Source organism: Puntigrus tetrazona, unplaced genomic scaffold, assembly GCF_018831695.1.
Source record: "Puntigrus tetrazona isolate hp1 unplaced genomic scaffold, ASM1883169v1 S000000001, whole genome shotgun sequence".
NCBI lineage: Eukaryota > Metazoa > Chordata > Actinopteri > Cypriniformes > Cyprinidae > Puntigrus > Puntigrus tetrazona.
Window position 1 is genome coordinate 2,294,135 of NW_025047681.1, and position 26,998 is coordinate 2,321,132.

A 26,998-nucleotide genomic window follows, 5' to 3' on the forward strand; every position below is an offset into this window, starting at 1 on the left:
GACAGTCGAACCTCAGCTTCAAGAGGAACAATGCGGGTCTCGTCCTGGACGTGGAACACTGGACCAGCTCTAATCAGAGCAGGAGCTTGGTTCGCATTGCCGGCATTAAGTCAGACCTGTTCCCAGTGCATGTTGGACCCCGACAGGGCTTCCCTTTGTCACCAGTCCTGTTCATTATTTTTATGGGCAGGATTTCTAGGCACAGCCGGGGGCTGGAGGGGGTCCGGTTTGGAGACCACAGGATAGCGTCTCTGCTTTTTGCAGATGATGTTGTCCTGTTGGCTGCATCTGGTCAAGACCTATAGTGTACGCTGGGGCGGTTTGCAGCTGCATGTGAAGCGGCTGGGATGAGAATCAGCACCTCTAAGTCTGAGGCCATGGTTCTCAGTCGGACAAGGGTGGCTTGCCCCCTTCAGGTTGGTGGGGAGCTCCTGCCTCAGGTGGAGGAGTTTAAGTATCTTGGGGTTTTGATCACGAGTGAGGGGAGGATGGAACGAGAGATCGATAGACGGAGCTTCTGCAATAATGTGGACGCTGTACTGGTCTGTCATGGTGAAGAAGGAGCAGAGCCACAAGGCAAAGCTCTCGATTTACTGGTCGATCTTTGTTCCTACACTCACCTATGGTCATGAGCTTTGGGTCATGAGTGAAAGGATAAGATCCCGGATACAAGCAGCCTCCGTAGGGTGGCTGGGTGCTCCCTTATAGATAGGTTGAGGAGTTCAGTCACTTGGGAGGAGCTTGGAGTAGACCCGCTACTCCTCCAGAGAGGCCAGCTGAGGTTCCAGATGCCCCCCAGACGCCTCCCAATGGAGGTGTTCCAGGCATGTCCCATCGTGAGGAGGCCCCCGAGGAAGACCTAGGACATGCTGGAGTGACTATGTCTCTCGGCTGGCCTGGGAGCGCCTTGGTGTTCCCTGGGAAGCGCTGGAGGAAGTATCTGGGGAGAGGGAAGTCTGGGCGTCCCTGCTTAGACTGTTGCCCCCGTGACCCAGCTCCGGATAAGTGGAAGAAGAGGTTTTCTCTTTTTTACCTGAATTTTCCTGAATGTATTTTCTGCTTATTTAGGTCTGTCATGAATAAATAGATGGCAAATTGCCAATTGGTGGAAACAAGTAGCTTGAAGGAAGTTTTGGAAGGCATAGACTGCTGAATCCTCCTAGGAATCCATTCTAATGCTCCTTATTTTCTTTTCTTACTTTTTATGGGCTGATCATCCGTCACGATCTGGTCAAGGAGATGGACAATGGATATATTCAGAAGGTTAGTCTTTAATTAGAACAACTTAACGTGTGGCGCACAGCCATAAACTGAAGCAAAAGAATGTCATTCAAATAGAATTGCAACAAGGTAAGTAAAGTCCTTTCCTTTGCAGGAGAATCATCAAGCTAGTGGGAGTCCTTCCGACAGGCAGACGGAACGGGCAGACAGAATGTTGACCAGAGCATCAGGTATGCAACCTTGCTAAGGAAGGAATGGCATGAATGTGTTATGAAGGGTGGCAGGTGAGTGGCTACTGTGCGGGTGATTAGAATTCGGGTGAGATCGTGACCAGGTGGTGGGTTCGGCTGATGATGGAAGTGAGGACGGAAGGGACGTAACACATATTCTGCCACAAGAGAGCGATCAAATTACCACCACACTGGTCAAGGGACTATGCCATCAATCTCATAGCGGGTGAGCCAGAGTCCTGCGGGAAGATTTACCCACTCGCGCTTCCTGAACTTACCCCCCTGGAGGAGTATGTGAAGGAGGCGCTCAAGCAAGATTACATCTGCCCTTCTACTTCCGATGATGCTTCCAGTTTTTTTGTGCTCAAGAAGAACGGAGGATTGCGGCCCTGAATAGACTACAGATCGCTCAATAAAATAACAGTCAATTTCCACTATCCGTTTCCTCTCATCCCCGCAGCCCTGGAGCATCTAAGAGGAGCCTCCATAACTTAGTCAGCACCTACAACCTGATCAGAATTTTATAAGACGATGAGTGGAAGATGTCTCGGTTACATATGTAACCCTTGTTCCCTGAAGAAGGAAATGGAGATATCATGTCCTGTCACCACGGTGCTGTACCTCTGCTGAAGGGCTTGGGTCACCAAAAAACCTCCTCAGCAAAAACCTGACTATACACTGTACCCGCTGCTCATTTATACTTGTGCTGTGATCAGTGGCAGCTGGATGCGATTAGCACATGCCAATGTTGGTTTGTCTTAATACACTCAAAGTAGTCTGGTCTCTCGAAGCGAGATCCCAATTCGTTGATCATATCCGACGAGACATCTACAAACTTTGTCTTGACACATTTTTTTTTAATCTAGTTAATAACGAAAACCTTTATTAGTTAAATTTATTAGTTACCAAAGTTTTGTATACTGTTGTGTGTGTGTGTGTGTGTGTGTGTGTATTAATGGTTTGTATTAACCTTTTATTGCTCTATCCTTTCAATCAAACTGTCAGAGGGTTACTGGAATGCATGTGCCCACTGGGTACCATTCTCCTGATGCCAATGAGTGCAGTTTGCACTGATACGAGGGCCCACCATTGCTGCTTGCAGCTATATTTATTATTTCCGTGCCTCTTTGCTTTCATTTTAAGCACTTAACATACTCGAAATGTCTAGAAAGTTGACATAAGTGTCATGCTTGGTGAAAAAAAGAAATTTCTGGAGCTTAATAGCTTTTGGAGCTTAGAGCATAACATCTTTTGCTCTGTAAAGAAGAAAACCGTTTAGCCATAACTTTTGACATATCAAGCAGGATAGTATGGTATTGTAACCACCTAGCCTTTGATAAATGTGATGGTTACAGAATCATGGACACAGCATGTGGCACTATCAATACCAGGTCAGAATGCCCTCAAACACTGAGGCAGATCTGCCCACCTTCGTTGCCAAAATGGCCTCGCAATTTTTAATACTCACCACGTAAGAGACAAACCCAATAAGCAGTCTTTAAAGGTTTTATTCTTTGCAAACAAGGTCAGACAGAAACCACAGTCTGCTGCAGAGTGTGACCAAGAGGGGAGAGCAGTCCTCTACTTATATCTTTTTTATTACTAATTGTAAGTAAAAGCAAATTGATGTGTGAAAAATTCAATACAATATTCACAGATTTGTGGACATGGGCAGGAGTAAATACATGCATTGTGAGAAGAAAGCGATAAAGAAAAACATAGGAAGCTCAAAAGCACAAAAATTATTTGATTGGCTGTTAAATAGTGTGGAGCCAGAGTGGGCCGGGCCTGAAGGTCAGTCATAAGTATCAAACAAGTCAAGTTCAAGTTTGAGTCTACCATTAAACCACCCACCACCTTTCCCGCCACTAGTCCAAAAAAAACAACCACATTCCCACGAACTATGGCAGATCAAATCAAGAACAGAGTTGGTGGATGAATAAGATCTGAGAGAAACTTCTTCTGGGAAGTATAGTATTTAAGGTTCACCATGATTAAGAATGTATTCTTTTGTTCTATCATCTCCTTTGCAAGTGTCAGGATTTGTAATCTGCCATGTCTTATTTTCGCCACTCGATGGTGCCAATTTTCCTGTGTTTCTTTCTCTCAGCTAATTAGGTTTATTAGTCCCAGCCCTGTCTAGTTAGCTTCCCTATTTAAGTGGCTTTCTTTTTGTCACTTGTGCTTGGTTATTTTTGTTTGCTGGTGCCCTTTTGGTTCATGTGTAAGTTCTCTTGAATCATCTCTTTTTCTTAGAATTTTTGTCCCTGGGCTTCTGATTTCCTGATATTTTTCTGTCTACTCTTGAGAGAAGTAATTTGCCTTTTGGAGTAGTTTTTGTTTGGACTGTTTTGTTTTGCCCTTGAAATAAAAGATATTCTTTTTTTTTTGACTTTTGTGTCTCGCATTTTGGGTCCAACACTTTGGTGGAGAGTATCTTATTACGGCGCTAGAGACCCGTGTTCAAGTCCTGGTTCTGACAGCAAGAAGATCCAGTTTGGAGCATAATAACCGAACAACTGACATGCGGGAAGTGAATTCATGTTTTTTAATCGGAGAAGCCGTTGGCAACAAATGAAGAAGTACTATTAATAAATCTAACTTAAAATAAAAATGGAAAAATTCAGAACAAAGGGTTTGAAGGGAATGACTATTTCAGGTTGCACAATATAAAGATTTAATTGAATAGTTTTTTAAAATTATTTTTAAATGTAAACATTTTACAAGAACAAAACAGCCATAATACAAATAATATTCAAACACAAATTACACAAACAACACAAATAATTGGTAACGTCAAGTGTGCTTATTTAATGAACTTTATCACTAATGACAAGTTCACACTGATTTTCAATGTTTTAAGATTTTTTTCTTTTCATACTGCCCGGCAATTTGGGGTAGCATTTAGTTGCTACTGTGTAACTTTCAATCAAAACATATTACAAACTACAGCATTTTGAGTTTTTGTTGAATACTCTCTCAGATTGCGTCTTTGCTAATGCACACTCCGTGATTGCAAGAACAAGCACCAACTTGACTCTGATTTCAGGCTGTTTTCACAAATCTGTTGGCAACAAAAATTGCATCTAATAAATTGCATTGTGAACTCGGCATTAGTTTACGTGAACCTCTTTTATCTCAGAAAGTATTTAAAGTCTACTACCAACACCGTTATTATACTGTATGAAGTCATATATTGTGTTCCTGCATAATATAAACAAATAAAATCAGTTAAAATCAGACTTTTTAAAATTAGCTTTAAAAATAAGATCAACAACGACATGATGGAGAAAATTATGTAGCACTACAGATCTCATTAAAACCGTGCAGTAAAAGTAAACCTATCGTTCCCTAAAAAGTTTGCTTTGGTGAGCCATTTCGACCTGCCAAAACGAACTCAAAACAAGAATTGTTTGGCCAGATTTTGTTCGAAAGGACATCATTTCAGTTTGTTCTTTGATTTTATTTGAAGTATATTGGGGACTTAAAGCTAATTAGATATTTTGATTTGATCAAATGTGATACTCAGGCTATGAAGTTGTTTTTTTGTACTGTATTCAGTCACATATTTTATTGTGGCCATGGATTTGTTCACTCATGAAGTCCAGTTTGGTTGTTCTTGTTTCACCTGATCCTAAATCAGTAGCAGTTGCCTGCATTTCAGTGGAGCCAAATTTGATCTCCAACCTGACCTGTCGCTTTGTGCCTATGCAAGCGATAGGCATGTTAACTGATAAAGAACCAATCTCTTCTACTCCCCATTCATCGACAAACTTTACTTTTTGTCTTCCAGAGCTGTAAAATGTTATTTTTACCTCTGTTTGTAGTGGATCTGCTGGGCTTCTTATGAAAGTACGGACTTCTTCACATCCAACTGACTCTCCTCTGCTGACAAGCTGGTCAAAGCAGACATCACAGAACAATTTTCCTTCTGTGTTTCTATATTTGCTTTTGTCCTTGTGTTTGATTTTATCAAATAATTTACATATACAGAACCCATATGTGAGAGCACTAATACGGGATTTAACCACGGAAGGTGTTTTTCCATACAGGATTGCTCCCTTTAAAATTACTGCCTGAGGCTCAAAAGGGCAAAGTATTTTGCAAACGCTGCCAAATCGCTTCTTCATGAACTTCCTCAGAAAAGGACATTGGGCATAACCTCCCACCAACAACATGTACTCAATCCTCAGCTCTGTGGTTTTAAGGATCTGATTAATTGTGCTTTCTATAGCACTGAAGCTGATATCAAAGAAGCTTTTTAGCTTTTCCTGTTCAATGAATATTCCACCATCATCCCACTCTACTCCCTGAACATCCTCAAAATAACTTTCCATGCTCTGTTTATCTTTAGCGAGTGTTTGTAAGCTGCTAGGACATGGAATCATCACAACATCATCACAAGATTTTATAAGTGCAATGTCATACTTCAGTTTAAGTGCTTCACTTGGGTGTTCTTTCTCAAATTTCTCAAAAATTTCCTCTGAGAAAATGTCTTTAAAACAATATATGACATTCTTGTCTACTGACTGTCCACCCATGTCATTTCCTGTTGCAGCGTGCAGCTCCTTCAGTTTGCCATCGTGCAGCACCTCATGGACCGTTATGTCAATAGTACCACCTGCAAGATACAAGAAAAAAATAAAAACAGAGATAGCATTTGTGCATATGAACTCGAACCTAAAAGAAAATGGTCTAACAATAACAAATATTTAACAACAAATGTAACTCTGCTGTACACACTTGTATATGGGAGTATGCAAAGTTGGGGAAATGTACAAAAGTCAGGAAGAAAAAAAAACTAAAATAATTCTATATATTCCTAAATCTCTTTATTAGATTTTCTGCTTAGTAAATGGCAAATAGATATTTTTCCCAATTTAATGCCACTAGCATTAAGGATGAGATGTCTTACTAGCAATGTAGTAAAGGCTAAAGCCTTCTGGTCCATTACTAAAAGGTTAACATCTACTGACAACCCAAAAATGTGGCAACCCTACTGACAACCTTAAAAGTGGATTTGTAGCAACATATAAAGTAAAGGCGTCTCTCAACGAAGATCTTGAGTTTTCGCCAATGGGCGTGTCTGGCAGCGTCACAAAATTCGATGTCTCACCATGGAAATAGAACACATCTGATGGTTTGTTATTTGACAGATGATTAGCATCTGTCAAATAACAAAATCTCCAGAGTTAAATCAGTTAGTTAATTATATAATTAAGTGATCAATTAAATGATGTTTGAGCATTAGTGATGAACACTGAAGAAAAGAGAAACACACGAACCACAACTGACTACAGCCACAGCCTTAGATGAAAGCCTACATTAAATACTTTAAGATTTCAGTAATTGATGTTTTTTTTTTACTTTTGTTGCCTGTGTGTAAATGTGTAGTATAGGATTTTAAAGGAATTTTAGCGGTGTACCTCCACAATCTACAACCATGTACTGGCTTCCTGGTTGCTGCTCCAATTTGTCTTCACAATCCTCTCCTTCTGCTATGAAACCATCACTTGTTAGCTGCTTACAGAACACAGACGCAGCCTCTGGTTCCAGAGCAAAGATGAGTCTTTCAGGTGTAGAATCCGTCACAAGACCTGCCTGCATGATTAATTAATACTTTAATAATACTTATTTATTTATTTCTTACAGAATTAGTTCTCATGGTTAGCTGATATTCCAGTTTTAACTCACCTCAACAGCTGCTTCTCTCATGAATTGTTTTGCTGCCGCATTCCAGATAGCAGGAACTGTTAACACCCACGTCACATCAGATGAAATGAACATTCGTCCTTCAGTGTTTATTTTAATTTGGTCTAATGCATGATCCTTCAGGAATCGCAGACTCTCAGAGAAAACCTTTAGAGCCTTCATCGTTTTTCCATTTGATGCTTTAATCATCACATCTCTGTGGATTTCCTTTGCAACAAAAGTGTTTGAGTAACAATATAATTAAAGTGCATTAAATAAATTTTTAATTCACAAATAAATAAAAAAAGTATACCTGAAAATGTAAAAGTACTTACTTTATTGTAGAGCTCCATTTTGAAGTGTTCAAATAGATAGTGTTTCTTTGCATCTTCTTTTTTCATCAACATGGTGTATGTTTGCATGGCATCATAACCAAACTTCTCGAAGTTCTGTTCTTCATCAAACAAAATGCAGGTGGGGGTTTTGAAGGTTTTTAGACCTTGCTTCATACCCCAGGAAGGAATCCTAATTTGTTCTAGACGTTTATCAGTCTTAAAGCTGAAGGCATATCCACTGAATGATGTTCCAAAATCTATTGCAATGTAAAGAAATTGTGCCATTGTGTTATAAGAGAGCTGCCGTGTTTCAGAGATTTTACCTTCTTGACAAATGAACAGTGCAGTCCGCTCTTATATATATACAAACACGAAATCTACTTTCACTTTTCTTTATCCTCCCACAAAAAAAGGACAGCTCCTCTAAAGCTCTAAAGCAGACATTCATAACAAATACTCATCATAACAGTAGCAACCTTGAGGAGAATTCATATTGTTTGGTTAAATATATATTAAGAGTTTTTTTCATTTTTTTTACAAATTTTGTATTTTTAAGTTTTAAGTTAAATCCTCCACAATCAACCACTTTAACGTTAAAATTATTACATACACTATGTAATACGTCAAATATTGAACATTAACAATTTGTCGCCTAGTAGTAGTTTTTGCATTCCATATAGCAAACACTACACCAGGAACTTTCCTAAATGAAAATGACAGTCATCTAGTAGTGTTGTCTAGTTGATGTGCAGGTATGTGCTGTATACCCACTAGGAAAGGTAAAGGATTTGAGTACACCCACTTAAAAAAGCAAGCGGATATGTAACAATTTTGTGACAGGCGGAAACGCATTCATTTATAATTCACCCTGTCTGTGTTGCAAAGCGCTGTCCTTTGATGATCATGCTGTGTTTCTGTTGACGACTATTGCCATTGTGTGCAGCATTTGATTGCGCAAGCTTGAAATGAATTCATGTGAAAGGCTCAAGGAGATCTTTTGCTTGTTGCTTTGGGTGAAACAGGTGACAGGAATGTTAACATTATGCAACAGAAAATGATTCAGATAAGGCTGATGTGTAAGGGTCCCCCTTTTCCTGCAGAATGGAATCCAGAGGCCCTGGTCGAAGGTCCATGCGTGTTCGGTCTTTTCTTTACGTCCCCTCAAAAATCACTAATATTTATTAATCTTTTGTTTCCAATTGTAGTACTGACCTTATAAATAATTTTATCTGACTCCAATCTTTCGTGATTTTATTTATATTTACTTAAATGTAACTGCTGATTCCTCTAGTTGTGATTAAATTTGGATCATTAATTAACTATAATATTTCCTAGTTTCGACTTATCGTTCGTTAGGAGTCTGGGTCACTTAGAGACCTTGTTTGGCCAGAACAGACTCACGACACATCTGGGCTAGTCCAGGTCTTAGTCAGAGGCTACCCCATAGATCGCTTACCTTAATGCAGCCATCTCCTCGATAGACTCAAAAAGAGTAATTTTTTATGCTTTGCCTAAGTAATAGCATGCTAAGCCAGTTTGGTGGCCAGAAGTCAAGATCTCAAGACGGCTCCATCCATCGATCGTTGATCTGACTCACTCTAGCACGCCAACAATGCGGAAAACCTCAGAAGTCACTAACCTACTAGAAAAGTTATTTCAGACAATATTATAAGTTATTTACATTATTAAAATTAACATTTATTTTGCCAGGCAAGAACAGTTTCCAAAATTGGTATAATTGATAAACATTTGCACAACTGATCAGCAGTACAAAAATAACACAAAACAAAATAAAACAAACTTAAAAGGTCAGTATACCTGGTCTTTAAAAAGTACATAGTGTAGTGTATGAGAACACACACCACACTATGGGCCGATCTGGCTACAGAATCCCGCCGTGTTGTGTTTTGTGTTTTTTCTACAAAGTTCTTAATCTTCTCCATAATATCAGTGATTACTGTGAAATTGAGACCAATTTACCAATCGCACTGAGACCTTTCAAATGAGACCAAACATGAAAGTAAAGAACAATAGGTTCATAAGACACATGACATATAATGTCTTATTCCTAATGAACTTTAAACCAAGTCTTTTGGGCAGAAGGAGGGGAAGCAGGAAGAGCAGAGGTGTGGAGGGTGTCATAAACACAACAGGGGGGGTGGGGTGTTTACTCTCTTATTGAAGTCCTTTTGTTCCTTTGAATATCCCTTCTCAGATCAGTCTTATTGCATTTACAGGTTCTGATTCACCTCCTTACAGATGCTATCATATGCGGTACAAAAAATAAGGTAGAGGCTATCGTAGGGTATAAAGTAGGTATACATTATCATCACACAAGTTTAACAGCAGGGGATTGTTGGCGTGTTAGAACAATGAGTGATTTCAATAAACAAAAGGTTAATATCATGTGACTTACAGTTCTGACTAGAATAGTGTTGCCTAATTTTGTTCTATTTAGTCAGTTTAAATACTTTAAAACTAACCTGCAACTGAGTAGCTATGCATCTCCATTCAAACACGCCTAGTTTCGTTTTTGCTTTTTGTTTTTGTTTTTAAACTAATCTATTGAATCAATCCTATTGCCCATTCATTAAGACAGTCACTACCTGAGTCCCAACGTGCAGACTATCCATCCTAATATTATATGCAATATTAGTAATTTTCAATATTATTAGAACAGAAAGTATGGGTAGGAGTATGCACACTGGGATGCAGGGACTTGCTTTGTTCCCGAATAAATACTATGTCACCAATCGAGAACTTATTGCTGCTTCTTATTGCCTCTTCTTTTTGTTGTGCTTGTGACCTCTTGACATTTGTTCTTAACAGGTCAAACTGTTGACTTTCTCGGTCATTGGTGTTGTAGCTAGGTTAGTCAGGATCAGGTGCAGGTTGCATTGCTTTCTTTAAAAGTCCCCAAGAGCAATCTCAGCTGGTGAGTATCCTGTACTCTCATGCGGAAATCACAAATCCACTGGGCCCATGATTGATGGTTCTCTTGCACATAAGATGCTATCATGGTTTAAAGATTCATATTGATACGCTCTGTCAGGTTAGTTTGTGGGTGATAGGCTGTAGTGAGTTTTTGAGACATTCTATTGTTTGCAGACAAGTTTCAGTAAATTAGATGTAAATTGAGTGCCCCTGGTCAGAAACTAGGAAGGCTGGTGTTCCCCACCTTGTAAAGATCTCTTCTGTTAAAATCTTTTGTGCTTTAGCAGCACGGAGTTGAAATAACTCAACCCATTTTGAAAAATAGTCCACTATTACCAACAAATGCATGGGAAGAGACCCATAATGTTGACTCTCTGCATATATCTAGGTTCAACAATGGAAACACTTTATACAAGTGTTAGGAGTTTATTCTGTTTTGGGTCCCTAGTGGCCGCTATTGTGCTTTTTCTGTGATGTCTCTGTTTTTGTTTTCTTTTTTTTTTGTCCTTGCCCTACACTGCATTTTCCCGCCATTTTTGATTGCCTGATTATTGTCAGATGTGTTAGTCATGTGATCTAATTTACCTGCCTATTTATATTGGGCCTCGTTTTAATTCATGCTGGAGAGTGACCTGTTTTTCTAGTCTTCATCTCTGTCCTTAAGCCAGAAAGTTAATTTTTTTGTGATTATCCTTTAAGTTTTGTTTTTTGCCTTGCATTTTTTGATTTCCTCTGTGGATGTTAAGTTAAGTTTTCATGTTTATTGGACTTTATCATTTCTATTTTTTGAATTCTTTGTTGCACTTTGATTGAACTTTGCCTTTCACACCAGCGACCCGGGTTCGATTCTTGACAGAAGACTCAGTCATGACTGACTCAGCAGAGGCTGCGCACAGTGTTCCTGCTACAGAGTTTGGCATGGGCAACCTCCATCTGGCAAAGGCAGGGCCCTGAGTGCTCTGATTTCAAGAGGTTTTCCGAAGATATGCTTCGAGTCTTTGATCAGTCAGAAGTCAGCCAGGATGCTGCTAAACAACTAATGTCAATCCAGCAGGGAAGAAACAGTGTTGCTGACTATGCCATTTCATTCCGGACCCTTGCAGCTGTTAGTGGGTGGAATGAGCCTGCCCTGGTCTCTGCATTCCATCATGGTCTATCAGATGCTGTTAAGGATGGATTGGCCTCTCTGGAATTTCCCAGTGATCTGGACTCCTTGATTTCACATGCCATTCGCCTGGATAATCGAATTAGGGAGCGTCGCCGGGACCAGGTCCTCTCTCAGAAATCTCTGGATGCATCTGCCCCATTCTGGAACCCTTCATCATTGTCAGTTGATTCCCCAGAACCTATGCAGATTGGCCGCACCCGCGCCGAAGAGTGCCGAAGAAGAGAAAGGTGCTGCATCTACTGTGGCAAACCAGGCCACTTTCGAGTTTCATGCCCCGAGCTCTTGGGAAAAGAGACAGAGTAGCTCCCGTCACAACCCTCCCTCGGCTGGACGGGTCGTGACGGGAGCTACTCTGTCTCCCGATTTTCCTGGCCAAGGAGTTTACCTTCCCATTTCCATCTCCTGGGGTGAGTCTGTTCATTCTTGTATGGCCCTGGTGGACTCAGGGGCAGCCGGTAATTTTATGGACACAAACGTTGCCCTCAAGTTCAAAATTCCACTTATTCCTCTTAACGTTACTCTGTCAGTTTCTGCTCTAGACGGCCAAGCATTGGGTGATGGCAAGGTCACTCAAGTAACCTCTCCCTTGCGCCTCCAGTCTGAAGCCCATCGAGAAGAGATTTCCTTGCATCTCATCCATTCACCCGAATTTCCAGTAATTCTTGGCATCCCATGGCTTACCCGTCACAACCCCCACATTGATTGGGTGACTGGCCGTGTCATTGAGTGGGGTCCTACTTGTCACGCTACCTGCCTCTTTTCCAGTCCTCTAGTTTTGCCTATTGAGTGCCTAGATACTGCTGAGTTGTCTCAAGTTCCCGTGGAGTATTTGGATCTTAAAGAGGTTTTCAGCAAAAGTAAGGCAGCCTCTCTACCCCCGCACCGGCACTATGACTGTGCAATTGATCTCCTCCCTGGCACCAGTCCTCCACGTGGACAAATTTTTTCCCTCTCTCTGCCAGAACGCAAGGCCATGGATGACTACATCAAGGATGCCTTGGCCTCTGGATTTATTCGACCATCCACTTCGCCTGCTGGTGCCGGATTTTTTTTGTCAGCAAGAAGGACGGTGGGCTCCGACCATGTATTGATTACCGTGGATTGAATAAGATGACTATCCGTAATAGATACCCACTTCCGCTGATGTCCACAGCCTTTGACTTGCTCCAGGGTGCCACTGTTTTCACTAAATTGGACCTGCGCCATGCCTACCACCTTATCCGTATTAGGCAAGGGGATGAATGGAAAACCGCCTTCAATACTCAGGACACTATGAATACCAGGTGATGCCTTTTGGTCTTACTAATGCACCTGCAGTCTTTCAGGCTCTTATTAATGATGTGCTTAGAGATATGATAAATCATTTTGTGTTTGTCTATCTTGATGATATACTCATTTTCTCTAAGTCACTACAGGAGCACCGGGTTCATGTACGGAGGGTCCTTCAACGACTTTTGAAGAACCACCATTTTGTTAAACCGCAAAAGTGCGAATTCCATGTCTCAGAGGTCTCATTTCTTGGATTTGTCTTGAGGGAAGGGCAGATCCAGATGGACCCATCAAAAACTGAAGCTGTACGGAAGTGGTCCACTCCTAAATCGGTGAAAGAGGTCCAGCAATTCCTTGGATTTGCAAACTTCTATCGCAAGTTTATCCGAAACTTCAGCTCAGTGGCAGCACCTATCTCTGCACTCACCAAGAAGAATGGAGCTTCTTTTGAGTGGACTTCCAAGGCAGAGGAAGCATTTCAAGACCTCAAGCTCCGCGTTTCCTCAGCGCCCATACTGGTCCTCCCTGATCCAGGGCAGCCCTTTATTGTTGAAGTTGATGCATCGGACGTTGGCATAGGAGCAGTCCTCTCTCAGCGGTCTAATCAACCCAATCTCTCCGCCTCAACCCAACTGAATCACGGTATGATGTAGGAGATCGTGAGCTGCTTGCAGTGAAGAAGGCTCTTGATGAATGGAGACACTGGCTGGAGGGAGCACAACACCCGTTTCTGGTTTTGACAGACCACAAGAACTTGGAGTACCTCCAGCAAGCAAAACGCCTTAACCCTCACCAGGCTCGGTGGGCTATGTTTTTTAGCCGCTTCGACTTCACCCTGTCATATCGCCCAGGCTCAAAGAACACTAAGCCAGATGCCTTGTCTAGGCAGTTTTCTCCTACTGGTAAAGTGAGTGAAGTCAGCACGGTGGTCCCATCCTCCCGTATTGTTGCCCCTATCCGGTGGGGTGTTGAGGCAGCTGTTAGGAATGCCCAACATCAAGACCCAGACCCTGGAACAGGTCCACCTGGTCTTTTGTATGTACCTCGCCAGGCACGATCTAAGGTTCTCCAGTGGGGTCACTCCTCCCACCTTACTGCACACCCGGGGTCCCAAAGAACTTTGGAATTCCTGCAGAGACATTTCTGGTGGCCAGGCATGGGAAAGGACGTTAAGACTTTTGTGTTGGCCTGTTCAGTGTGCACCCAGAGTAAGAACCCACGTCAGCACCCTCAAGGTCTGCTTCACCCTCTTTCTATCCCAAAGCGTCCCTGGTCCCATGTGTCGGCAGACTTCATCACTGGGCTCCCAGAATCCGAAGGGGTAACACAGTTATTTTAGTTGACAGGTTCTCTAAGGCTTGTCGATTTATTCCTTTATTGAAGCTTCCTTCTGCTCTTGAGACTGCCAAACTAATGTTCAATCATGTCTTCCGAGTGTTTGGTCTTCCTCAGGACATTGTTTCGGACCGAGGGCCCCAATTCTCCTCCCGGGTGTGGCGAGCGTTCTGCAGACTCCTCGGTGCCACTGCCAGTCTCACCTCCGGCTTCCATCCCCTGTCCAACGGGCAGACGGAGAGGCTCAACCAAGAACTGGAGGCCACCTTGAGGAGCCTGGCTATGGACAACCCATCTTCATGGAGCACCTGTTTGCCGTGGGCAGAATATGCTCACAACACCCTCCAGTCCTCTGCTACCAAGGTTTCTCCCTTTCAGTGCCAATTTGGTTTCCAACCCCCCCTGTTTCCAGAACAGGAGGAGGACGCCGGGGTTCCCTCAGTACAACACTTCATCAGGCGCTGTAGGAGAATTTGGAGTAAAACCCGCAGGGCATTACTGCGGACATTCAGGTCCAACCAGTCCCAGGCCAATCGTCACAGGAGACCAGCTCAGCATTTCTGCCCAGGCCAAAGGGTCTGGCTGTCTTCCAAAGATCTTCCCCTGCTGGTTGAGTCTCGTAAGCTCGCCCCTCGCTATGTAGGCCCTTTTAAGGTGCTTCGCAGGATCAACCCTGTGACTTCTCGGCTCCTGTTGCCCCGATCCCTTAAGATAAACCCCACTTTTCATGTTTCTCTGTTGCGCTCTGTGCTGTTGTCTCCACATGCCCCTGCCCCTAAAGCCCCCCCTCCTCCCCGGTTCATCAATGGAGAGACTGTATTCACCATCCACCGTTTGCTCAATTCCCGTTGTGTGCGGGGTGGAATTCAGTATCTTGTTGACTGGGAGGGCTATGGACCCGAGGAGCGGTCATGGGTTTCTGCTCGTGACATTTTGGACAAAAAACTTTGTGAGGAATTCCATCGTACTCACCCGAACTGTCCAAAGATCGTCAGGAGACGTTCCTAGAGGGGAGGGTCCTGTTAGGAGTTTATTCTGTTTTGGGTCCCTAGTGGCCGCTATTGTGCTTTTTCTGTAATGTCTCTGTTTTTGTTTTCTTTTTTTTTTTGTCCTTGCCCTACACTGCATTTTCTCGCCATTTTTGATTGCCTGATTATTGTCAGATGTGTTAGTCATGTGATCTAATTTACCTGCCTATTTATATTGGGCCTCGTGGGTGAAATGTCACTGAGTCTTCGCTTTAAGTCATGCTGGAGAGTGACCTGTTTTTCTAGTCTTCATCTCTGTCCTTAAGCCAGAAAGTTAATTTTTTTGTGATTATCCTTTAAGTTTTGTTTTTTGCCTTGCATTTTTTGATTTCCACTGTGGATGTTAAGTTAAGTTTTCATGATTTTCTCAGTTCTGCCCTGTGCTGTTTATTGGACTTTATCATTTCTATTTTTTGAATTCTTTGTTGCAATTTTGATCTTCTGTGGATTCTAAGTTCTTGAAATAAACTCTGAGAAGATTTTTATACCTCTGCACTTGAGTCTCCTGAGTAGCTCACTTTGTTTGAACTTTGCCTTTCACACCAGCGACCCGGGTTTGATTCTTGACAACAAGTCCATCTGGTTTTGATGTGACAGGTTTGTGTTGCTGCAAATTGTGCATTCTTTGCAGTGCTTCCACACATCTTTCTGTATAGTCATCCAATATGCAAAGTCGAGCAATCTCATGAGTGCTTTAAAACTTTATAAGTGTCCACTTAATGCATAACACAAAAATGAGTTCTTAGAGTACCTTAGTATTGCTTTAAGGACTTCCACCTCTGTCATCTCAGGTCTACTTTGGAGGCAAATGGCTCTATTATTAAAGGACTTTTAACTATGACTTTTTTGTTTTAACGTTTAAAAATAAGAATAAAAACTTTAAGTTTTTCAATCTCTGATGTTAACTCTCTCTGCCTTCTACCAGTCCTTGCCTGTTCCCTTCAGTGCCACAGAGAGTGAAGCCAACAGTTCTTCATCTGATAACGGGTGAAGATTATTACTCCTCAACTCATTCTATAAAGGAAACAGGATCCTCTGTGTCAGAATTATTAAAAATGGGGAACTCCAATTTTACTTTTGTATTTTTGCGGATTGTATTGTGGGGCTAAAGATTGAGGTAGCAAGTATGTCTGGGTTTGATGACTATCTGAAACTTGGTGTAAAAACAGTGGATTTGAGAGCTTTCATCTGCGGATCAATTTGCTTATCCCTGTGCTTGAAACAGGCAACAATACTTTGGCCCAAATTGTCTCATTTACTTTGCATCCACTGTTCAGTTTCTCTTTGTAAACATTTTCTTCATTAAAATCGAGTGACGGTGGAGGTGGTAGTTGCGACTTATTCATGGTCTTTGTCATTTTCTTTTTCTTCATCAGAATCAATATACAGCTTGCTGAAAGTGTTAATAATATTATTAACAGGGTCTGCAACTCTACGATGGGTGAAAACTCCAGCGGTGAAATCCATAATGGGTGTTATCTAATCACTATCCATGATTAAAAGGCCCAAAAGGAATAAGCATTTTGTCTGCAGGACATTTTGCCAACCAGATGGACACTCAGTACAGGGGAAGACTTGGCCTGGCGTCAGACCGCTTTCTGATTGCCGAAGGTGCTGGAGGAAGCTCGGGGGTTCACCGTACAGGGAACTCAACTGGGAGAGGAAACACTCACATCCTCGTGTAAGAGGAAATGGTGCAGCAAGTGAGACACAGACTAGTCCTTACCTGTTACTCAAAACATATAAAGAAACTGACTCAGCGCAGAGATGGTAATACTGCACAAAGGTGTTCGTGGTCGCCCATCCCACAGCTCTACAGATGTCTACCAGTGGACCAATCGTCGCTGCTCGGAACTTCTGAATCACAGAGTGCTGTCCACATATAGGTACAGGGCTCTTATGGTACACAATACCAAGGCTGGATTTGCGTCCTCTAGGGGAAGTGCTTGCATTTTGTGGTGCGAACCTTCCTCAATAGACTCAAAAGAGTATTTTTTTATGTGTTCCCTAAGTAATTCAAATCAAAGCTGATTTCTCCTTATCCAAATGGATGTCCATCTAGGGCTGCCACTGCCACCCCAGAGTCACATGGAAGAAGAGGAAGATCATGGGCTTTAATGAAGGATTCACAAAGTTTCCCCAGAATGAATCCACTGTGTCTGCCATTGGCTCCTCCCGCCACACTGGTGGAGAATGTGGGCAAGGAAGAGCTTAGACGGCACAGTTGGGCAACACCTAATGACATCATCCCCTCTCGCTCGTAAAGTCTGGGATAACATTTACATTTATATTTAGTCATTTAGCAGATGCTTTTATCCAAAGCGACGCACAAATGAGGTAGGCAATAGAAGAAATTAATGTCAACAAAAGGGCAGTAGTGCATAAGTGTTCTGAGTGGGGTCTTGTCTTACCTAACACAGACACAAGGCTTTTTTTTTTTTAAACAAGAAAAGGATAGGAAAGAGCAGGAGAAGAAGAAAGTGCTATCGATGTTGGGTCAAGTGTAAACGAAAAAGATGAGTTTTGAGTTGGTTTTTGAAGATTGCTAGTGACTCTGCTGCCCCTAGAGTGATTTTGCACCTTTTTGTGATGGCACTGCAAGACGCCTTTCGTTTGCAGACCGTAGGCACCTGGAGGGAACATATGATTCAATTAATGAGTGTGAGTATGAGGGAGCGGAGCCTGTGATTGTCCTGTAGGCCAGCATCAGGGATTTGAATTTAATGCGGGCATCTATAGAAAGCCAGTGTAAACTAATGAAGAGGTGTGTGACGTGGGCCCTCCTTGGTTCGTTGAAGACCACCCTTGCCGCTGCATTCTGGACCATCTGAAGAGGTCTGGTTGTAGAGGCTGGGAGGCCAGCAAGGAGGGCGTTGAAGTAATCAAGTCTACATAACCTACACCAGGATGGAGGAACGACGGAGACTTGCTCCCAGCAACCAGAAGGGGTAAGTGATGTTTCAGCTTCATCCACGACTTGTAGACCCATGGCGAGCACCAGACAATGAGCTGAGGATGAGCGCAGGTGTTGCTGGGAACCATCAACGGCAGATGGTAAGGGTGGGAGGGTGGGAAAACTTGCACTGCAAACACTGGCGGTGGTGCGGGCACTGGAGGGAGCGTTCGAGGAGTGGGCACTTGAGGGAGCGCACATGGCGCGGGCACTGGAAGGAGCTTTTGGGGAACAGTCTCTAGGAGGTGCCCTTGGGGAGTAGTCTCTAGGGGGCAGTTTTGAGGCAGGCATTCAGGACGGCTGGACGGAACCAGCAGGTATTCAGGATGGCTGGATGGAACCAATGGGCATTGCTGGATGGATTCAGGAACTCTGGATACAAGGGTGGTGTGAAGTCAAAGTCCAAATCCACATCATCCAGCTCCTCTTGTAGATCCAGCAGCCCCAGATATATGATCGGCTCATCCTCAGCTGTGGTGCAGTGGGCGGAGCTCCACTCTCGCTGTAGACGGCTGTCTCCACTGTGGTGAGCTCTGTTGCTGGCTCATGCACCTGGTCTGTCTGGTGGCATTCCACGGCTCTGTCGGTGTCATTATCCATGGGCTGAACAGACAGGGGTGAGTTACATGACACCAGCACCCACTCGACATAACTGGCAAAGCTCTCTTGTGTACAGCTTGGTTTGAATGGAGGTGTTGAGTCCGAGGAAGTAAATTCCACACAGAAAGCTGTCGGGTAACGGGAGTCGTTAGAGAGGAGGAAGAATGTCTCTGTATATTCCTCAAGAGAGCAATCTCCCTGCTCCAGCAGGAGGAGGAGGACAGATGAATGGGGTAAACATGACAAAAATAAAAAAGAAAACACACTGCTTTTACTTGTACTGTTGTACGGTCCGATCATGATGTGGTTTAGAGAGAAGGAGCACACAACGAGAATATAAAGTTAACAATTTTAATCATGCACACATAAAGGAATAATACCTCAGGCAGGTAGGCAAACAAGCAGACAGACAAATAAACAAAACCACATCAACATCGACGGGATTGGACAAACAGAACTAAAACAACAGGACTTAAATACACAACGTAAAATAAGCAATAAATGAGACACAGCTGAAGACGATAAAGACAATTAACTAAACTAGGTCACAGAGCACATGGCACAAGACAAAAACAACAACAAAAGAGTCCAAAGACGTGACAGGTGTAATGCTGTTATAATAGAGATTTTTAGATAAAAGTTGTAATAATCATCATCATTATCATCTCTCACAGCCCTTTAGTTTCTAAACCTTTCATTTCTGGAATGCTGTCGGTTTCTAAAGACTTTTTTTTTCAACAATCATATAAAAACACATCTCCATTTTTATTTAACCCTCTAACTTTAGCACTGTCTATATTAATTCTATTCTTCAAAAAATAAAAAAGCATAATTATTATATAATTAAGGGGAAGTTGCTCTTTTGTTGATTTTGATTACTTCGTTTGTAAGAACCTAAATGACTAAATGGTGATGTAAAGAAAACTAAAAAAGTTTCATTCCTTCCAAAGTATTTCTGGTATGCTGTCAAATTTCTAATGAAAACAAGTTTTAAACCTTCCACAGCATCCTGGTATAAAACAGGTTTTGTTCCTTACACAGCATTTCTATAATTCCGGCAGTTTGTAAAGAAAATGTTTCATTTCTTCAAAAGGATTTTTGGTATGCTGACAGTTTCTGAAGAAAATAAGTTTCATTACTTCAAAAGGATCTCTGGTATGCTGACAGTTTCTGAAGAAGATTAGTTTCATTACTTCAAAAGGATCTCTGGTATGCTGACAGTTTCTGAAGAAGATTAGTTTCATTCCTTCAAAAGGATCTCTGGTATGCTGTCAGTTTTTTAAAGAAAAGGATGGATTCTGGATATTCTTCCTCTGCTGCCATCTGGCATTAAAAGCATTTTTCAAAGAGCAAATTTTACTCACCTGGTGTTATTTCAAATGCCTAGTCATCACTGCTCTGCACTTGGATGATGGCCACCAGGAGAGCATGTCCTATCGCGGGAAAAGCCTAAACGCATACTGCTCTCACCGAGGCTGCCTGTTTGCATTGCAAATCCCTAAGCCTCTCCTCTCTTCATGCAAGGATAACCATGTCAGATCATTTAAGGGTTGGATACACCCTCCAAAGTATTTCTGGTATGCTGTCAAATTTCTAATGAAAACAAGTTTTAAACCTTCCACAGCATCCTGGTATGGTGTAAGTTTCTAGAGAAAACAGGTTTTATTCCTTTCACAGCAACTCTATAATTCCGGTAGTTTGTAAAGAAAATATGTTTCATTTCTTCAAAAGGATTTTTGGTATGCTGACAGTTTCTGAAGAAAATAAGTTTCATTACTTCAAAAGGATCTCTGGTATGCTGACAGTTTCTGAAGAAGATTAGTTTCATTCCTTCAAAAGGATCTTTGGTAAGCTGACAGTTTCTGAACAAGATAAGTTTCATTCCTTCAAAAGGATCTCTGGTATGCTGTCAGTTTTTTAAAGAAAGGATGGATTCTGGATATTCTTCCTCTGCTGCCATCTGGCATTAAAAGCATTTTTCAATGAGCAAATTTTACTCACCTGGTGTTATTTCAAATGCCTAGTCATCACTGCTCTGCACTTGGATGATGGCCACCAGGAGAGCATGTCCTATCGCGGGAAAAGCCTAAATGCATACTGCTCTCATCGAGGCTGCCTGCTTGCATTGCAAATCCCTAAGCCTCTCCTCTCTTCATGCAAGGATAACCATGTCAGATCATTTAAGGGTTGGATACACCCAAATTAAATGTAAAATTCTTAGTTACCACAGGATGTTAATCCCATGGCAGAAACAGAGTGTAACGTTGAGTCAACAACGTTCAGATCCATTTTCAAGCTCTTTATTAAGAATAGTTGTACAGAAAGTCAACAACAGCATCAGAAATGAACGAGACAGAGGCAGAATATTAAAACAATACCAGGCAGAGGTCAAGACAGGCAGAAATGATCAAAGTCGAGTCCAGGCGAGGGGTCAATAGAAGAATCCTAGAAGTTTGTGAATCCTAGAAAACCTATATCTTTCAGCATTGTGGGTTGTGGCCAGTTGACAAGCTTGGATCTTGTGTTCATCCATGGCTACTCCCTTGGAACCGATAATGTACCTCAAAAAGGAAACTTGAGACTGGTGAAATTCCCACATTGGAATACAGAAGGACTATTGAAGAGGCAAAACCGCATAACTAAGTATTCATAATGGCAAGTGGTGTTTGATGAAGCCATTTTTCATTCGTCCCCTTGTCGAATTTTTATTAGATTGTAGGCATTACGTAGATCGAGCTTGGTGAAGAACTTGGCACATTGTAGTTGTTCCAGCGTGCTAGGGACGACGACTAGAGGATATCTGTACTTCACTGTGATATTGTTCAAACTTCGATAGTCAATGCAGGGACGGAGAATGCCATCCTTCTCCTTGACAAAAAAGAATCCTGACTGAAACAGGTGAAGTGGAGGGCCGGATGAAGCCTTTAGCTAGTTCCTCCTCAATGTAGACCTGGCCTCGGATTCGGGGTATGAAAGTGGAAAGATGCCTCTCCTGGTGGGTACTGCGTCTGGTAGGAGATAAATCACATGATCATAAGGTCGGTGTGGTGGTAGTTGTGTGTCCCTCTCACTAAAGGCTGCTGCCAGATCTTGGTTTTGTACTGGAATATTCAAGGTAACTGATTCACAGAATTGCTTTACATTAGCTAATCTTGGATGTACCAATGATGAGACGTTCAGATTGATTTGCAAGCTCTTTATTAAGAATATTCATACAGGCAAAAAGTCAACAACAGCATCAGGGATGAATAAGACAGAGGCAGAATCGTAACACGATACCAGGCAGAGGTCGAGATAGGCTGCAATCATCAAAGTTGAAGAGTCCAGGCAAGGGTTCAATAGGCGAGCAGTAAACAATCAGAATAACGGTAGACAGTCCAGGGTAAACACAGGGGATCAATAGACTAGTAGAAACACTCAGAGTTATTAACCAAGGCAAGGATAAGACTTAGCAAAGAGTGACGGTAGAGGACCAGCTTAAATAGATCTATTTTTTCAATTACGATGATGTATCCAACTTAGTTAATGTCTTAATTAATGTGTCGTTCATCCGTGAAGTCATGAATGAAAGACTTTGAACTCATGTTAGTTCCTGATATTTCATGAGACATTACAGCATAAATTAAGGCATAATTCATGCATTCATGAAATTGTAATTCATCATTACAGTTGTTACACCCACCACACGTTCCCTCAGTCCCAGTCACCGTGACACATCACCACCCACTCAATCAGGAACACACCATACCCTTGAACAATCACCTGAGTATTGATCACCATCACCTGCACCACCAATCACCAGCACCCAACTTATACTCACCTCAATTACTTCCTCTTCGGCTGGTATCGGAGTTACATGGACACTTGTGTCTGGCCCATCTTCTGTGTTGTTCCGATTCCCCTGTGTTCCCAGGAAGTTACATGACAGATCTACGGACACATTCATCTTTTTTGAGGAAAGTAAAACTAACTAGCTCTGGACTAAGCTGTGAACTTGCCCTTGCCTGAAGATACCTGTGTTGAACATGCTACTCACCTTCTTCTGTGTTTCCCTTTGTTTGCAATAAAACTCACTAAAACTTACATCTGCTTCTCCCTTCCATGTTTTATCGTGACAACTGTAAAGTGTTACCAAATTATGTTTGCTTTGTTTGAGGTTTGGGGCAATCTATCATTTTCCAGAGAATCTATAAACCTATTAGGAAGAATAGGGGTTAATTTATCTGCATTAATGAGATTGCATTTAAAATTTGCAAATAGCTTTATCTGTATTGTCTAAAATTCGCAACATTTCAGAGTTAGATTCAGGACTTTCAGAAGTATACAAATTCAAAAAATAGTTATTTTAAAAAGTTGTCAATTTCATTAGGATTAACTATTAAATCATTGTCAAAGTTGGTAATTTGGGGTAAAATTTAAGAGACAATGTTAGATTTTAATCGGTTGTCTAAAAGTTGTTCAGCTTTTCCACCATTGTTACGGATCTGTCAGGTTCTGTTACCACTCGATCTCAGTGATGTCACTCACTGTTCTAATTAGACACATCTGCACCTCATCAGCATATTCACCAAGAGAACCATATAAGAACACACCACAGTTCAGTCAGTATCCGGGCTCGTATGCACAAAGTGGACTCTCCCTCGCTCCCAACACCCTTCAGCCAATGCCTCCACTCCTCTAGAGCCAGTTTAACAGCTAGTAGCTCTCTGTTGCGGATGTCATAGTTTATTTCCTCCGGGCTGGGCTTCCTGGAGAAGTAGGCACATGAGTTAGTTTCCCCTGCTGCTGGCACAATAAACAACCTCTACAATTAAGAGGAGTCCAGGATCAGGGTGTACAAGGAGCAGAGTGAAGATGATGCTATAGTTATTGATGAAGCAATAGTAGAAATTAGCAATTCCTAGAAATCTTTGGAGTTCCTTTAGAGAGTTGGGTTCTGGCCAGGAGTTGATCACTTCATCCAACCACACGTCGAAGGTGGTCCAACTTGGTAAATATGGTTGCTCCTCTTACTTCCCTGGTCTTCCAAGAGAGGATGGGATTATGCCTTGCTGTAGAGCCCTCCAGAACCAGAAAACAGATCTCCTCCAAGTGTAACTGTTCAACTTGTAAGCGTAACAGTCCTAATCATATGTCAAACATTCTTTCTGATCAATGGTTTTCCCGTTATGGATTGGTAGACTGTGTCAGTGGTAGAGGTGTGTAACTTGAGCTGGCGGCAGAGGGTTTTGGCAATGAAGTTCCCCACTGACACGAAATCGAGGAGGGCTGTAACTGTAACAGATACATTAGAAGCAGTATGCATTAAACAGGTGGTTAGTGGCTGCATCTTTACGAGAGAGAGTTTGATCAAACTCACCATGGCATGGAGGACGACGGGGGCATACACACACGTACTGCCCAAAATACAGAGCCCCGGGTCAACCTTCTCTGCCACTCAGCTTGAGTCATCAGTCCATGATCAAGTGCATGGGTTCTGGTTGAGGGCTGGCGATCTCTGGCTAATGGAGGTTAGGGGTGCTCGCTAGATCATTGTAGATTGATTGCATACGGAATACCCATCTGATGTTTTGCTGAATTAACTGTTCCTATCCACAGAAGTAATCATAAGTGGCCAGTTGGAGATACAGTTTATTTTCCTATCCTTGCCGGTATGTAGCTGCTTGCCCACTGAGACCTCTCCATCGATATGGCCAAACACTTCTTTTAAGTGAGCAATGAATGTGTGAATGAATCTGGTGGCTGGTCCAACTTGAGTCCATAATGTTTCAGTCCATCTTAGCGTCGGTGGTCACGCTGTGCTGATGGTGTTGGTCCGGGCTTTTGTAATGGAAGCAGACTCACACAGGAGGTAGCTAAAATGATAATGTTTATATGCACAGATGAACAGGGAAAGTTTATGGCAGAGGAATCGAAACACACTACTCAGACAGCTGACTTTGTTTGTTTTATCAGACTGGATTAAACACCTCCAAACAAGCGCAGCTCGAGAAAGCCTCGCTGTCTTCTTCGAGTGGGCACTGTTGACATTGTGGACCAAAACACCAGCCCCACTCAGGACCCATAGCCCACCCAACCATATTCCCGCTGCGTGAAGCTTAAGCCCGAGCCCCACGCTGACAGAGAGCCAATGCCCAACGTAGCCTATGAGAAATCACCATGAATAGCGACAGAGCTGAGGATCACCTCAAAGCCAGAACTTATAACATCAGTCAAGGTCAGAGAGCTTGCAATAGAGCTCGGAACAGTGGAGAGAGTCTTGGATGATGAGAGGGTGGAGTGGAGCTGCTGGTCCCGTTCAGCCCTCTTTCTTGTCCCAGCTCTTCAAAAGCGCCCTACTGAGATCAGCCTAAAGAAAACTTACCCTCTCACCCTTCCTGTCTCCTCCACCGCTAACTCCTGTCAGCCTGGCTGCTCACTATCATGGCAATGGCCTGCGTCGAGCTGGTATCCTCCTGTTTTGGGTCTCTTCCATTTCTCCTCCTTCGATTCTCTCCCCAATAAACTGTATCTGCTGGCCTCCCTCCCAGATGTTCATTCCTCTTGGGTGTCTATCCTCCTCCTGAACTGTTTTTCTGTTCATTTGGCTAGGCTAAAAAAAAAGAATAGTTGGCAATGAGATGCTAGACTCCAAAGAAGCGTTTTTTTTGTTGTTGTTTTGTTTTGTTTTTCAGCTTTTTGTTTGTGGTATTTTTATAATATCAATAGTAATGCTGAAAAATACAAGCCTGCATTTTACATGAAAAAATCTGAATGATGAAAAAAGTATAAGCAGTAGTATTTTATGAATTACAAGATAGGCTTACATCTAACTGCAATGTTCTGCAATCTTACATTTTGCGATTTCATCATACAGTAACCAGCATAGACCATCACTTATTGATCTGTGTTTTTGCTTATTTTGCCAAAGATTTTTTCCCATGTTCGGCCAAAGAATTTCAGTTACTGACCATTTGCATTACTAATCCAAACACTGGGTCTCATTTATTAATAATTGCATACTTGGCTGGATCAGCTTCCACATCACATCTTAAGGTAAATTCATCTCTTATTCCTTTCAGATGAGTTATTTCTCTATTCTTCCAGAAACAAACAGTAGCCAAGATGAACTAGATGAATCCCCACACACAAGCTGACGTGGGCGTTCACGCATGTCTCCTGTGGATGATTGTAACAACAAAAGCCAAAATAGCTTGTGGGCACTTAACACTTAAGTACTTTATAACATTCTTTTCTAAATATTCAATATGAGTTTTCCATGTCAATTTACAATCCATCCACAAAGCTAAATATTTAAATCACATCACTCTTTCCAGTGGTTGTTCTTCATGTCTTCTGTTTAACATGGCCCAGTTTATATGGCCGCCAAACTGGAAGACATTGGAGAAGAATCAGAGGAAGTGAAGACAGAGAGATCCATAGATGAGCGCTCCCTCTGCTGGCCTGGCATTACATATTTATTTTGTACAACCAATTTTTATCACTACAAATTAAATGGAGTCATCTATTACAGACTACTGAACAGATATTTCTAAGTTCATTTTAGATGCAAAGTTTATGTACATACTGCAATAAAGATTTTTAGCATTTTTGAACACTATAAAGGTGTCGCATCAGGTAATCATTTCTACACACACTTGATATCTTCACATTAACACTTGGGCCAAATACAGAAAATACATCATATAAGTAGTCAAGTGGTGAAGTAATTGTACTCCAGATAATGACAATAAAGTTTAATCTAAAACCATCAAGTCCAAAGACATCAAGTGTGGGTATTTGGACAAAGCTCACGGTTATATGCTGGTAAGTATTACTTATTAAGACTGCAGCTCTCCTGGCATAAACTATTCACACCCGAGTGACATCTGGTGATTTCTTCCATGAGCAGGTTTTGAAAAACACACTTCAAATAATGTTTCTTTGCTTCATCTTGTTTCATCAACTGTGTGTATATCTTCATGGAATTATGACCAAACCTCAAAAAACAGGTTCTGTAAGTGTTTAGACTAAACTTCTTAACCCAAGAGAGGTTTTGAATGCCATATCTCTTAAAGCTGATCACATAGCTGGTGTGTGACGTGATCAAATCTAAAGCATTGTAAATGAATTCTTGTGTTAGAAGCTGTGTCGCTGTGTTTCAGAGCTTTTATCATCTTGGAAAAATAAACTGTACAAATCCTGCTTTCACTTTTGTTAACCCTCCCACTAAAATGGGTGGTCCTTTTAAAACT

The 26,998-nt window shown here is 42.0% G+C and overlaps 1 protein-coding gene across 2 annotated transcripts; it reads right to left on the reverse strand.

The window, feature by feature from the left end:
• Positions 1 to 2,943: 2,943 nt before the first annotated feature.
• LOC122331529 (heat shock 70 kDa protein 12A-like) lies at positions 2,944 to 20,263 on the reverse strand. Of its 2 annotated transcripts, XM_043229015.1 has the most exons (5): positions 20,129 to 20,263; positions 7,478 to 7,734; positions 7,146 to 7,370; positions 6,878 to 7,052; positions 2,944 to 6,072 (listed from the first exon to the last, which is right to left on the reverse strand). In XM_043229015.1, exons 2-5 carry the CDS (start codon positions 7,649 to 7,651, stop codon positions 5,009 to 5,011), a joined length of 1,638 nt encoding a protein of 545 aa, XP_043084950.1. In that variant the 5' UTR covers positions 7,652 to 7,734; positions 20,129 to 20,263; the 3' UTR covers positions 2,944 to 5,008. The 2 variants fall into 2 exon arrangements, with proteins under 2 accessions (XP_043084950.1, XP_043084949.1); XM_043229014.1 differs by lacking the exon at positions 20,129 to 20,263 and having other exon boundaries at positions 7,478 to 7,819.
• Between the last annotated feature and the right edge of the window lie 6,735 nt (positions 20,264 to 26,998).

Excerpts from the sequence above, each read along its gene's own strand:
- LOC122331529 (XM_043229014.1), bottom strand. The coding sequence starts at position 7,762 with ATGGCACAATTTCTTTACATTGCAATAGATTTTGGAACATCATTCAGT. Across the intron at positions 7,053-7,145 it reads TGAGAGAAGCAGCTGTTGAG|GCAGGTCTTGTGACGGATTC; the intron begins GTGAGTTAAAAC and ends TTAATCATGCAG. Across the intron at positions 6,073-6,877 it reads CATGGTTGTAGATTGTGGAG|GTGGTACTATTGACATAACG; the intron begins GTACACCGCTAA and ends TGTATCTTGCAG.